A 15,009-nucleotide genomic window follows, 5' to 3' on the forward strand; every position below is an offset into this window, starting at 1 on the left:
ATCGTGTATTTCCAGGAGGGTCTTGGTGTGACATTCACTTTTTTGTTTGCTTGCCTTTGAGACAGGGTCTCTCTGTGTAGAATCCTGACTGTCTTGGAGCTAAGCAAACCAGGATGGCCTCAAACTTGGAGAGACCCGTCTCTGCCTCCAAGTGTGCTGGCATCAAAGGCATGCCCTACGCCTCCCAGCAGACACTTTCATATTTAAGGTGCAGATTATGCGCAGTAGTGAAAACTTGTACCTATTCAGTGCTCTATCCAGACGGTAAACAACAAAAATATCCCTGGGATGGTTGTGTTAAAACCTGAAAGTGTGTTCAACCTCCCTCTGAAGCTCTACTGAAGTGGATTAATACCAGGGCTAAATCCTGACAGATGACAGCCAGTCTTCAGCAATCCTGAAGGACAAAAAAAAAAAAAAAAAAAAAAAAAAAAATCAATCTAGGTGCTAGGGACCCGACTCCATTCCTGCCAATCAGCGTTTAGCCCCGCCCCCAACTGGATGGCCTGCATCTCCCGTGAGCCTCTTCGACTGTCATTCTTCTGAAGGGAAACCCTTTCCCGCCGAAGAAGCGATTAAACTACGAATCACCTTGGGTAGCGTCCGTTGCGGCCAGCCGATAGGCGGGACTTCCGCTTCTAGGGGACCCGTCAGTCAGGAGGCGGAAGTGAGTGCCGGCGGGAATGTTGTAGCGCGGCGCATTGCTGCACTCTCGCCGGGTTCTGCGTGGGCGCGCCCCCCTGCACAGCGGCGACCGGACAGCGAGGTTTCTCGAGGCTCCTCGCATTCCGGGTGGGTACAAAGGACTGATGACGCCAGGAAAAGTGTGGCCCGAACGCCAGCCACGGGGCAGCGGCCTCGCGCGGACTAGCGTGAGAGGGTTTCTCACTTCCCGTTGGGGTTCGCCCACCTCGCCCGCGGGCTGGGACTCCTGGGACACCCCGACCCTTTCTCAGGGTGGCCTTGATCGTCTGCAGTATTAGCTCGGCTTCGATCACGCTGTGCTCCAGCCGCAGGAGAGGCGAGTCCTTTACATCCGGCATCTGCCTAGAGCTCGTGTCCTCGCTCAACAATAGTTCTCTACTTCCGCAACCCCATTCGCGCCCTGTTTTGTTTTGCTTTGAGTCAGGGTCTGGCTGTGTAGCCCTTGTTGGCCTGGTACTCGCTGTTCTTCTGCCTCCTCTTCCCGAGTGCTGGAACTACCGCTATGTGCGGTCACGTTTTTAAAGAGCGCTTTTGTTAAATTGGCTTTCCTCCTCCACGCCGTGTTGATTACGTGAACGAAACTCCATGGTCGAGGAGTTTGTCTTGTGATTTCAGCCTGACCTAATACAGAACTTAATTTCTAAACTTAGAGATAAGCAGGCTTGGGGTTGGAGAGGTGGCCCAGTTGGTAAGAGCACTTGCTGCCCAAGCGTTAGGGTCTGTGATGGAATCTCCGGCATGCAGGTCCGAAGCCCGAGGTGTGCTTATAGCGCCTGCACCCCAGCCCTGAGGGAAGACAGAGACGGAGGATTGGTGAGGATGGCTGGCTGCCAGCCTAGCTTCAGGCTCAGTGAGAGACCCTTCACACATGCTCACCACTGGGCATACACCACACACACAAAGAAACCAGGAGTCCAACTTTGCTAACCAGTCTTGTGACAGTTGGCCTCCACATATATAAAAATGCTCATTAAAAACATTTTTGGGAAACATCTTACACAATATATGGTACAGAGTAGATATTTGTTAGGTTGGTTCTTTCTCTTTCTCTTTCTCTCTTTCTTCTTTGCCCAGCGCAGCAAATGCTAGAATTTCTTCTTAAGTGAACTGAAGAGTAATTTTTATAGAATTTTATTTTTCTTCATAGCACTGATTATGTGTATACTTTCAAAAGGTTGACATATTTGGTAAATACATCTTGATGTAAATTAGAAGTAATGTTGGTATTAACAACTTCAAGACTAAAAAAAATGTTCATTTAATGAGATGCATGAGGAATTTGCAGAACTAAATTTCTGATTTAAGTCTGTGTTTCCTTTTGTCTATTTTCTGAAGAGACTAAGAAACCGAACTCAGCCTAGCTGTTCTTCACAGTTTTGAGACTGTAATTTAAGGCCAGTGCATTTCATGTGTGCACATAAATTTTTTTACAGATGATTGTAAAGTCGATCAGTGGCCACTGAATATAGTTGAAACAGAATAGGAAGATGGCAGCAAATCCTTCAGGACAAGGTAATGCATGCTGGGATTTCCGTTATCACTAGGAACGTTTCCCCATACAATGAATGTATTTGAAGTAGAGAAAATTTAGTATAGAGCAGTTACTGTGCCCAGAATTATGAATAGCAAAGTGGAATTCCCCCAATTTAAAATTAGTTTAACACTGTATCAGCAACATGTTTTTTTTTTAATATTACTAATTCTTTATTTTAACCTGTTAAGATCAGTGATAAACATCGTAAACTTTTTTTCTTCCATTTACTTTTGTATAGGGTGCATCTGCATATATGCATGTTTGCATGTGTGTAGGGGTGGGCATGCGCACATGTGGAGACTGGGGGTTAACATCGAGAATCATCTGCCAGCACTTTGCACCTAACTCATTGAGGCAGGGTCTCAGTCAAATCCAGAGCTTGCCCATTGGCTACTCTTGCTAGCCAGCTTTCTCTAGAGTTCCCCTCTCTGCCTTCCAAGGCTGAAATTACACAACATCTATGTGGATTCTAGTGATATAACCCTGGTCCTCATGATTTTGGGAACAAGTGCTTAACCACTGAACCACCTCCCCAGCCCGCATCATAAGCTGTCTCGTCTGGCATCTGTTTTCTTGCTTTTAAAACTGTTGTCAGATAATAACCCTGTTCTGTCATCATTGCTGTAAACACTTCAGCCATCTCACCTGTTACTTTCTTTAATCCAATCAAGTTAGGTACAAGGTTCTGTTAAGAAATTAAAAAAAAAAGTTTTGCTGAAATAAAAATTGATTCAATGTTTTTAAGCTTTTTGAGGGCTGTGTCTTGAACTTGTGGTATTCCTACTTCAGCCTCTTAATTGCTAGGATTACAAGTATGTTCCAGATGATTATTATCTATCTATTTATTTATTGAGACAAGGTATGTAGTCTTGGCTGCCTGGAACATACTCTGTAGACCAGGCTAGCCTCCAGCATAGCTCTGCCTGCCTCCCTGGTGCTGGAATAAAAGCATTTACCACCAACCTTGGCTCATAAAATATAGCTATCATTTTGTAAGTATTTTCATGCTAATTCTTGAAAACAGGTCTCTTTCCATATCAGGCCTGAACTGTTTGACTTTTTAAGTATGTTTGATTCATCATTTCAGGTAAATGTTGTATTTATGGTCTTTTAGCTTTTAAAAATAAGTTAGAAACATTCAGATTAGAATAATTTGTATTTGATCCTCAGTTAAACTGAGTCAAAATGAAAACTAAGGTTAGTCCTTTTAGTAAAGGGGGGGGGGGGGATGCTAAAGAAAGACACTCAATGTAGTCACAATATAAAACAAGTTATCTTGTTCTAATACCAGAATTTGCTGGTAAGTTTTCATTTTGCAATTGCAGTAGGAACAGCTGTGGTTAGTGTTGCTTTCGGTTGGCTCGCAGTCAGATCTACTGTGAAGCGTCCAAAATCTAAAGAGTAGTTATAGTTAGTTGGATGAGTCATTTGACTTTGATTACTCTTAGGAATTCCGTTGGTATCACAGAGCTGCTGCTGTTGCACCCCAGCAGAGGGCGTCTGTATCATGTTCTGTAGGCTTGCAGGTTCTCAGTGAGGGGTTAAAATTTTTTAATATTTATTGATGCTCATTTGTTTATTTTGAGGTAGGGTCTTACTGTGTAATCCTGGCTAGCCCAGGGGTTTTGTTTGTTTTGTTTTGGTTTTTTGGTTTCTCCGTTTTGATTTTGTTTTTCAAGACAGGGTTTCTCCCTGTAGCGCTGGCTGTCCTGGAATTTACTCTGTAGATGAGGGTGGCCTGTCTGTGCATCCTGAGTGCTGGGACCACCGCCATGGCTAGCCTGGAACTCTTACTTTACATGTTTGAGTGTTTTGCCTGCATGTATGTCTGTGCATGCAGTGTCCTTGGAAGCTAGCAGATCTCAACTCCCCTGGGACTGAAGTTACAGTTGTCAGCCACCTTGTGGGTGCTGGGAATCAAACCTGGATCTTCTGAAATAGCAACCACTCTTCTCGATTGCTGAGCCATCTGTGCAGCTCCTCAATAAAAATTTAAATGTTTATTGTATGTTTCCATCTTTAGTATTCCGTCTGTACTTCTCTATTGTTTATGTGTATAGAAATTAGATGGAGGTTGACTGTCAGGTGCCTCAGTTGCTTTTAAATAGTAATGGAAAGAAACATGATTAAAGAAAAGTGTTAGTATGTGCCTTGTAATGCACTAAAGTTTCTGGCGCAGGGGCCAAATAGCCATTCTGTTTACTTAATTATTGGATTAAGTCTTAATGTATATTATTATTATTACCATAAAGTGTTAATAATACGTAACTCATTGCATTGGGAGAGCCTAGAAGGTAGTTGAACACAGTGGGTAGATTTGTGAGAACAGTTAAGAAGCAGTTAAATCATAAGGGATCCAGTTACTCCGTGGTTCGATCTGTTGATGGATTCAGAATTTTAATGACTGTTAGAAGGTGGTACCTCTGTGAAAGGATACATTTGGAGGAATTGGGTCTGGGGTCAGGGGAGGTAAACAGCCTCTACCATATACTCCTGCCATCATGAATTGTGTCTCGCCTCAAGCCCCAGATAATGGAGTCAGCCAGCTATGCACCAAAACCTCTGAAACAGTGCCAAGTTAAATTGCTTATATTTTTGTTTTCTCAGATATTAATAATTTTTTTAAATGTTTTAAAACTTAGTGACTGGAGAGATGGCTCAGAGGCTAAGAGTAGTGGCTGCTCTTTCAGAAGTCCTGGTCTCAATTCCTAGAACCTATGTGGTTGCTTATATTTGTCTGTAATTCCAGACATTAAGAGGCAAAATTGGTTGGACTGAGTGATTGATGCTCTGGTGTAGGTAGGAAGAAAGTTTCTGCCCCACCCCAATTTTGACTTGAGATAGGGTCTCATGCATTGTGTAGACCTGGGTGGCCTTAAATTCACAGAGATCTGCCTGACTGCCTTACAGGGATCACCTTGCCCTTTGAGAGGGAGTGCTTCTGGGGAGATATCAGGACTTTACCCTTCTTAGGGAAGGAGCTGATTAGGGAAGGTAAAATGAACTTGGTTGTAATCCCAGTATGTTGAAGTAGAGGCAGGAGAATCAGGAGTTTGGGGTCATCTGAGTCCATCTTGAGCTTACCTGGAGCTCTGCCTCAAAACAAAAACACAAAGAGGAGCTGGTATTCAGATCTAATCTTGGGGTTCTAGGACTTTTGTATGTTGTCCTCTAACTTTAAATGTAAGAATAAAATTGAAATTTGAAATAAATTATGAGAAATGTGGATCTAGGTCAGTTGGTAGAACATTTGCCTCCCATATACATGGGGCTGAATTCCATGCATAGCACCTGAGGAAACCAGGCATGTCTTAATCCCATCAAGCAAGAATAAGATCACTACCACAAAACTGAGCCAAATTTGAAGCAAGCTTTAATTAAATACTGGCTAGAATGATGGACTCTGGCAAACCAAAAAGACTACATACTTTCTGCCTTTGTCCAGTAAGATGCAAGCATATGTCCTGACGTACTTCCTGCCTGTGTTCCACCCACCGAGGTATGATCAAGCATATTTGCAGTTGTGTTAACCAGACTTGCTTAGGGAAATGAAGACCCATGGCTTGTTCTGTGTACAACAGCCTCCAGCATCACAGGGATGATCTGTCCTGGGCAGAGGCATAGTTATGGGTCAGTGAATTAAAAACTAAAACATAACTTTGGTTTTCACACTTGGTGGCTTTTAATTGTATTTTCAGCACTTGGGAGGTGGAAGCAGGAAGATCAAAAATGCAAGATAATCTTCAGCTACTACAAAAAAGAAAAAAAATTATTATATAACAAACTATTTTTCTTGTTTGTTTTGAGATGCCTTGCTGGGTGGCTTTAAACTGAAGGTATAAACCAGGCTGGCCTTCCAGGTTGTGACAACCTGGCCCTACTGGGGTTTTGGTATTATCACCGTACCCAGCTCAAGGTACCAACTATTACAGTCTTTAAATTTTCATTCCATTTGAACAGTGTATAAACTTAATATTTCTTTTATTTGAAAGCATCCTGGAGTATTATGTATAACTGTAAAGCAAAAATCCTTTCAAACTTTTTCTAAGAAGAAAACATCCAGTGCTGGATATGAGATTTTTTTAAATGTTTGTTGTCATATAATGTAGACCCTCCACAAGTAAAAGTACGTGGTAATTTCAAAAGCCTAATGGTTGCCTAATAGTTGAGTAACATAACAGTTACTCAAGCTGTTCTGGTCTCTCCTCTTATCTCTCCCTGTCTTTATCCCTCTTCCAGTCTGTTTATTTTTAGCTTCTGCTGGCTTAGAATTCATTCATTACTAGTAGTCCAGTTTGCCTCTTGGGCTGGGGTTATTGGTGTGAGGCATCACACCTGGTTGACTGTTCTTTTTTTAATATTTAAATCAACAGTCAGGTTAGCCGAACTGGCTCTTTTGTCTTTGAAAGTCAACTTTGTGCATTTATTTATTTATTTGTTTGTGACATGGTCTGATGTAGCCCAGGCTGGCCTCAAAACCTTACTATGCAGCTGAAAAGAGCCTTGAGTTCCCGGTCCTGCCGCTTCTACCTTGGAAGTTAGATGTCCTCAGAGTATGGGTTGGGTCATCACACCAGCTCTGCGGTGTCTTCGTGTGGACAGTGCTCCACACGCTCAGTGGCATCGTTAGCTTGCTTTGCCTTCTGTACAGCCGAACAGTGACAGACAGGAGAGAACAGTAATTCTAGCTGCACACAGACCTAGCCTGCTCTGCCCCCTCTATACTTGGGGCGAGCTCCCCTTACCTGGACATCCCATTCTCGGCCTGCCTGATACACTTTCCACTATCCGGGAAAGAGAAAGGGGTGTTTCAGTGACGTGACAGTTGATGTTGATGCCCTATTATGTCAGCAGGAAAGGGGTTTAGAGTTAGGATGAAGAATTCTCTGGAAGGCTCATAAAATCATCTTTTTAGAAATGTCAGAATGTACTGTCATGGTCAGCTATTCAAAGAGTCTGCTGTTCCTAGAATTCAGTAGTATGACAGGAACAGAGACAGAAGCTGGGAGAGGAGAAATTGCTAAAGTGGATACAGCATAAATATATTTTCCCAAACTTCTGTCCGTAGCCAGGTTGCTGGTGCCTGGTTAAATTCAGAACCTCAAGTTACAGCTATGTCTAATTAGGATAGTATCTATGAATGTCACATCCTGTGCCATCCTAACCAGTGCCTCCCTCTCTGGGACATTTCCTTCCTACTAATTCTCTAAGTTAGTGTAAAATTCTCACAAATCCCCCAGATGGTATTGGGTTGTGCTTAGGTCTACTCTGCTTGAAAATACTCTGATCCCATAGTCCAGTTTCTAGAGCTCTTATTGTCTCCTTGACATCCTCTGTGGGTTTTGTTTTGTTTGTTTTCTAGCTAGGGACACATATGCAGACACCTAAGGACACACAAACACGTCTGCTCAGAATTACAGAGCTTGAGAATGGCCCGCTAGGGGGAGACGATTCCTTTTGGCTCTGGTCTGTTGCTGCTGTGGTGCACATTCCTTGTTAGCAGTTTAGGAGGTGGGTTTGCAGAGCGAGGCTCGAGATTGAGAATTAAGTGTGGAGTCCTTTACTGTTGACATGTTGGCATCTAATTTGGATTTGTTTGTTTGTTTGAGACAGGGTTTCTCTGTGTAGCTCTGGATGTCCTTAAACTCACTCTGTGGAGCAGGCTGGCCTTGAACTTGGGTCCACTTGCTTCTGCCTTCTGTGTGCTGGGATCAAAGGCCACTGCCCAGCTTTAGCGTGGATTCTTAAAGCTTGAGTTGCCTGCTGCCTGTTTCAGGACACTTTGCCAGGTGTGCTGAGAGGTTATCTAAGTTTGAAGCTTAGAGTAGTCCAATACTAAATACCTGATAAAAGGGGGTGCCTATAGCCCGTAAGTTGTGCTGTACTTCTTAGGATTGCTTTCTGGCCTGGCCACCTGCAATTCTTTAGTTGTTTCTGAATGAAAGCTGAGAATTTGATCTCACTATACATAATTTTTCTCATGAAAGAATTTTCACACCTGTAGATTTGGCTGTGCAATATATTGGGCCTTCAAGTTCTCTCCAAAATAAATGCCATAACCCATACCTTGGTGAACAAAATTATTTAGATCAGATTCTTAGTGCTGGGATTGTAGTTAGTGGCAGAATGCTTGCTTGGGTATATCCAAGACCCAAGTCCCATGACCACAAAATAAATAAATAAATCTTGAAAGTCTTCAGCCATTTTTATTTTGCTTACGTACCCATCTACTATGTTTGTTTTTTAAACAGGTATGGGTATTTTGCTTACATGTATGTCTGTGCACCATAAATATGTCTGGGGCCTACAGAGGTTAGAAGATGGCATCAGATGCCCTGGGACATCTGATGTTGTGAGCTGCCACGTGGGTGCTGAGAATTAAACCCAGGTTCTCTGAAAAGCAGCCATTGCTCCTAACTGATGAGCCATCTCAGTGCACTCACAGACACACACACATACACACACACACACACACTTTTTTTTTAAAGGGTTAACTAGCACTGGTTGGCCTGGAACTCATAGTAATCCACCTGTCTTAGTCTTCTGAGAGCATTGAAATTAGGCGTATGCTGCCATTACGGGGCCTTTTAAGTTAGAGTATCATGTAGCCCAGACTGGCCTTGAATGGGTTTTGTAATAAAAGATGGTGACCTTGAACATCTGTCTTTCTGCCTGTGTCTCACAGGTGTGGGTATGCACCATCACAACATCTGCCTTATACTGTATTGGAGGCTGAATCCAGGGTTTTGTGTGTTTAGCAAACACTACCCACTGATCTGTTGGTCTTTTGTTTGTTTTAAGAGATAGGGTCCAATGTACCCCAGGCTGGCCTTGAATTGAGAGGTGTCTCGAGAGCTAGGATTGTAGGTGTGTGCCACCAAGTCTGGAAATGGCTTTGGTTTTTTTGTTTGGTTGTTTGGTTGGTTTTTTTGTTTGTTTGTTTTTGTTTTTTTAATGCTCTGAAAGTTGCTGGGAAATGACCAGGAGGAAGAAAGACCTCACTAGCAAATGTGTGACCATGTTAGAGAATAGGAACTTGGCTTTCTGGGTTCTACATGGCCTAGCTCTAAAATGCTTCTAATTCTCCCTCTCTTTTCTTCTTTAGGTTTTCAAAATAAAAACAGAGTTGCAATTTTGGCTGAGTTGGACAAAGAGAAAAGAAAATTACTTATGCAGAACCAATCTTCAACAAGTCACCCTGGAGCTAGGTATTGACGGTTCTTTGAAAGTGCCATTCTTAATCATTCTCACAGGAAAAAGCGCTGCCACAAACTCTTTGGAGGTCATCTTACTGATCAGATTAGGTCTACACTCTAAGCTTCCCCTTACTTACAAATTCCTGTGTTTCCTGTCGCTGACACCCAGAGATTGTTCTGCAGACCCGTATCTCCCAGTGCTTAGTACAGAGCTAGCGAGTAGTCGCCTTAGAATCTCATGAATAAGCGACTGTCAGATTTTCTAAAAATTCACAGTTGATACATCTGTGTGGAACATGGTTATCATAAGTTTAATTATCAGACGAACAGTGATGTATGGTTTTACTGTTGATGAGCATCGAGCTGTTGGTTAACTTTTTTTTAAAAGTCTGGTGTGGTGGTGCACGTCTTTAATCCCTGCAGCTGGGAGGCCGGATCTCTGGGATTTCTGGGAGTTTGAGGCCATCCTGGTTTATAGATGTTTAGTTCCAGAACAGCCAGGGCTACACAGAGAAACCCTGTCTCAAACAACAAAAACAAACAGCAGAATAAAATAATAATGATGACGATGGAGTGAGTTAAAAGTAGACAGGCTGTAAATTATGAAACCTATAACTTGAAATCCCATGCAGATAATATAGACTTTTTTTTTTATAAATTAATGTAGATAGTGGGAAGGGGGTGCTTTTATTCTAGAAGGTCTTTTAAAGTTTTTATTTAATTAAGTTTTACCAGATGATCTTAGAACTCAAGATTCTTTTATGTCCATCCCTGAAGCGCTGGTATTGCAGGAGTGCACCACCATATTCAGCTTAGACGTCTCTTTTTATCCCTACAAAGAGTATACAGGGCCTGAGAGATGGCACTGTGGGTAAGCCTGACAACCTGAGTTCTATCTCCAGAACTTACATGATACAGAGAACTAATCTCTATGTGTGTCTAACACAAAACGAATCCATTAAAGTAAAAACCTTTTGAAAAGAACACATAATGGAAACTGTAAGATTCGATGTAAACCCATAGAGGCTCGGGATTAGCTCAGTGGCTCAGTATGCTTAGTGTACTCAAGGCCTTGGGTATGATTTCTAGTACCACAGATTAAAACAAAACAAAGCAGACGCTATCTCTTCAGATTTATTATACAGCATGGTGATTAGTTAATAATTATGGAGATCTTGTATCTATTTCACAATAAAAATATTGGCATATGACGATGGATAGGTTATTCAGTTTGATTTTAGAATTTTAATGTATGTAGGTATCAAAACATACCATAAATATGTGCAATATTATATGTAAGCTGAACCTCAAATTTTAAAAGTAATTTACTATAGAAATATGCCAGTCTAATAAATCTTACATGAAAATAAAAGATGAGAATATTTGTGTTCGGTAGCCAAGTAACCAAGATTTCCATTTTAGCATCTCCCTCTCCAGACCCTCTCTTAATAAAGACTTCCGGGACCATGCAGAGCAGCAGCACATTGCAGCCCAACAGAAGGCAGCTTTGCAGGTGAGCAAGAGTGAACCGGCAGTCTGGTCGCATGGCCAGTTGCAGGTCCTAGAAGCCAGCACAGTGCTTATTTTATATCTCAGTGGAGCAATATCAATAAACTGTTCCACATGTAATTGCGGTGGTTTACCAGTGTTCACTCAGGCCCAAAGGGATTGAAGGACCATTACAGTGATAATGAAAATATCTTTTTCAGTGTTAATGCAGTCATGATTGGTTCTCTGCTCTGCTTTGCCACGGATTTCTTGTTCACAAAATATTTGGACAGAATGATCTTGAAAATTGAACTGTCTAGTTTAATAGCACCATAAATACTTTCAAATTTGTCACAGTATTACTTTATCTAACTGTCTTCCTGGGTTACTATTTTTTTCTAAGATTGTATTTATTTATTATATGTGAATACACATTAGTTGTCTTCAGACACACCAGAAGGGGGCATCGGATCTCATTACAGATGGTTGTGAGTCACCATGTGGTTGCTGGGAATTGAACTCAGGGAATTGAAATGCTCTTAACCACTGAGCAATCTGTCCAGCCCACTATTTGGGTTTTTAATGGTCTGCATGGAAAATATTTAAAAGCTTTTCCTGTTATGCTGTAAGTGAAGCCCCAGCTTGGAAACAAAGTAATAGTTTGTAGCAATAGTAATAGTAATAGTAATAGCATTACATTCATCTTCTATGGCTTGGTTCTCAGAGGTCTTCGATGAGACACCATTTTTTCTTTTTTGGATAGGTTATCTGTGTAACTCCTGTAATATCAGCACTTCAAGGCTGGACATGGGAGGATCTTTCTTGAGTTCCAGGCCAGCTTAGGCTACGTAGCAAACCCTATATTATAAAACATAAAAAGTAAAAATTTGAAAGGCATAGTGTAATTGCCTTTGCTTTTAAACAGAACCCCAAAATTGGAAAGAACATTATAAAAATCACTTCTCACTTCAAATGACTAAAAAGACCTTTTTTTTTTTTACTGGCAAGGGGAGTCAGTTCCCTTCCAGCACTGTCTCAGAGTTAGTGGGGTCCAGTCGTCAGTGTCACAGTTTCTCTCATCCCTTCCCAAGCCACTCTCTCCCAGCCTTTTTGTCTTGTGACCTTTGCTACTATTTTTCCTCACTCCAGAGAACAAAGCCCTCTTGACTGCCGGTAGGAGAGAGCTGCACAGAGACAGATAGAGGCTGCCAGACAGTGCCTCACGCCCTGTGTTAAGCTAACTGTGTTACTGTCCATCTGTGGAAACAAAGTTAGCATGACTGTTTCATAAGTGAACTAGATCCTAGAATTCAGAAAGGGTAAGGAATTTTAATGCCTTGGTTAAGACATGTGACTTAATAACTTAATTGGTTTTTGTGGGTATTTTCTCTTTCTCAGCACGCTCATGCACACTCATCTGGATATTTCATAACGCAAGACTCTGCATTTGGGAATCTCATTCTCCCCGTTTTGCCTCGCCTTGACCCCGAATGAAGAAATGCAATAAAGGGACCTTGTAACATCAAATGTCACCGTTCTCACTCAGCTCCACCCAAACTGACTTTCAGGACTCTGGAGAACTTAGCTTTTGTTTCTTTAAGGAAGGACTGAGTGAGAATAGGAAGGGAGGAGGAGCTGGGACGCTGAGACTTGGGAAGCCGCGATGGCGGAGGACCTGGCCGTGCTGGCCAAGACTGACTTCTTCGAATTGCCATCGGACTTTCCCTCAGACTCAGAATTGCTTAGTCTCTCCCATGAAACCTGCATCGCCTTCAACAAGCTGGACTGAATTATCCTGTGGGAAGCTGGGGTTTGACCCCATCGCCACACAGACAGCTCTGGCAGCACACACCTGTGTTCTCAGCACTAGAGGAGTAGAGACCGAAGATCGGAAGTTCAAGGCCACCCTTGCCTGGGTAGTGATTTTGAGACCAGTCTGAGGTATATGAGACTGCGCCTCAAAAAAACAACCAAAAACAAACAAAAGAGCCATTAATAGTCCTGACTTTAAAGAAATGAGGGTGCGTTTTAAATGTGAAGAAAAGGCTTACATACATCTTTGTTGTTTCTTGTGTTAAGAAACAAGCTATCTAGAAATAGGCTCTAAGCTAGTACCTAGTTCTCCTGCTCTGAATTTTAAAAAGAAAACTCTCAAGTCAGACTAAATTACCAACAGATCTTAAATCTACCATGATAGCAAATAACTGACGTGACTAAATACTGTTAGGAAAAGCGGCCTAAGTAGCACGGCGGCTGTAAATGTCGTGTCCTCGCTTCGCGTTGCTACGTACGTGGCGTCGCTGAGTGGTTTTCTATTTTTTATCTAATTGAAAACTTAAAATTAGGCAAATTAAGGCCTATTAAATCATTTTAAATAAGGTTAAACAAGTTACTCAACAGGGCCAAACTACAACAAGAAACGAGGTGCTTCTTTATGTACGTACCTCCCACCACCCTCCCCCTCTGCCCCGGAGAGTTTGATTAAAGTGTGAGAAATATGGCTTAGAGAGTTCTATAATACCTTACACAAAAATGTCGTGATTAAAAGTATATTTTATAAGGAAGTTGTTTTGTAAGGATCCTTTCATTTTCTGTTCCCAAGGATGGAACCTAGGACTCTGAAAGTTACGGATGTGTAATTTCACTGAGCCTCACCACCCTGTGTAACTGCATCTCCATTCTCCGCTGGGGGAGTTAAACATTGTCGGTTGGGCCGATATTTAGCCAACCACATAGCACTGTCCTCAGTGTAAGTGAGCAGCCTTAGGAACTTGCACTGATGTCTCCACAGAGTAAGATGGAGGTCTCCCAGTTATCACTCTGCTCCCTTGCATCTGCGCTGACCCAGGACCCTCTTGCTCCTGCCCCTCCCAAAGCCCGTCCAGCTTCTCTCTGGGCCTCCTAGTAGTCTTCATTTTCGTGAATTTCACTAAGTTTCTGTCCAATGTGACCCTTAACATGGTTCTAGTTCTATCTACTGATGTTAGGAAGATAAAAGATGTATATACTCTTTCCAGTGTTGAAGCCTCTGCCTACTCTGACTCTGTAATCTAGGTGCTTGTTTTCCTTTTCTGTGTCATAAACACCCTGATGGAACAACTCATCTAGATTCACAGTTTGAGAGAAAGTTCATCGTGGTAGGGAAAGTTGAGGCAGCAGGAGCTTGAAACAGTTGGTCACATCTCTCCACAAAGAATGAATGCTACTACACTCATCAGTGGGTGGAGCTTCTACCTCAGTTAATACTGTCAGTAATTCCCCAGGGCGTGCCCAGGGGCGCATCCCGAAGGTGATTCTGGATCCTGTCATGCTGGCGGTAACATCCCAGGAGGACTGTCCAGTGGTCCTCTGCTTTGGGTAACATACCCATGTCTGTGGGTATCTATTAATTCCTACTCTGGTGTGTGCTGTGTTGGAGGGACAAAAAGGTCACAGACCTGCATATGGGGAGGTGACATCATTGAAGATCCCACTCTGGCATTGATGTCATGAAGTAATCAGTCATGGCAAGAGACAGGCATCGTGGGGTATACTGCAGTCTGACTAGAGTTGGGTGCCTGTACATGGTAGAACTGACAAGGGACTGGAGGGACACCCAGACAAAGGTGACATTTCCAGTCAAGCCCAGTGTGGTGGTTCGTGCCTGGAATCCTAGCACTCAACGACGGCAGGGGAATCACTGAGTTCAGTGCCAGCCTGGGCTACAGAGTGAGACGCCAGCGCTCCCTCCCAAAGAGGTAGATGAAAACGCGTTTCAGGGACAAAGATGCAGGGGTAGAGCGCACCGGACTCTGGTGCTGGGATGCATGCTATGCCATCTAACCTGGGAACAGCAGGGGGGTGTGCACCTCCAATCCCAGAGACAGCCTGGGCTCCACAGAGAAACCCTGCCTCAAAAACAGGAACAGCATACAACTGACTATTGTCATGCTTAAAGTACAAGTCTCGGCCTGTTTATGAGCTGAGAAGGCAGCTTAATGTTTAATGCACTGTATCAGCATTAAATAAAAAAAAATAGAAAAAGCAAACAGTGTACTGCATGTTAATAGGGACTTTAGTTTCAAAAATGTTCTGTGACTGTGTATG

General features: G+C 42.6%; 1 protein-coding gene across 2 annotated transcripts; it reads left to right on the forward strand.

Annotated features, from left to right (window-relative positions):
- The first annotated feature begins 674 nt into the window (after window positions 1-674).
- On the forward strand, window positions 675-14,768 carry INIP (INTS3 and NABP interacting protein). Of its 2 annotated transcripts, XM_080940001.1 has the most exons (5): window positions 675-792; window positions 2,139-2,217; window positions 9,345-9,447; window positions 10,858-10,948; window positions 12,322-14,768. In XM_080940001.1, exons 2-5 carry the CDS (start codon window positions 2,193-2,195, stop codon window positions 12,415-12,417), a joined length of 315 nt encoding a protein of 104 aa, XP_080796127.1. In that variant the 5' UTR covers window positions 675-792; window positions 2,139-2,192; the 3' UTR covers window positions 12,418-14,768. The 2 variants fall into 2 exon arrangements, with proteins under 2 accessions (XP_080796127.1, XP_080796128.1); XM_080940002.1 differs by lacking the exon at window positions 2,139-2,217 and having other exon boundaries at window positions 677-792.
- Window positions 14,769-15,009: the final 241 nt, after the last annotated feature.

This window comes from Micromys minutus (assembly GCF_963924665.1).
Source record: "Micromys minutus genome assembly, chromosome: 28".
Classification (NCBI taxonomy): Eukaryota; Metazoa; Chordata; class Mammalia; order Rodentia; family Muridae; genus Micromys; species Micromys minutus.

Bases quoted from the DNA above. Each gene is read 5' to 3' on its own strand.
- INIP (XM_080940001.1), top strand. From the start codon at position 2,193: ATGGCAGCAAATCCTTCAGGACAAG. The intron at 9,448-10,857 runs GTATTGACGGTT...TTTCCATTTTAG, and splicing joins ACAAGTCACCCTGGAGCTAG to CATCTCCCTCTCCAGACCCT. The intron at 10,949-12,321 runs GTGAGCAAGAGT...TCTCTTTCTCAG, and splicing joins AACAGAAGGCAGCTTTGCAG to CACGCTCATGCACACTCATC.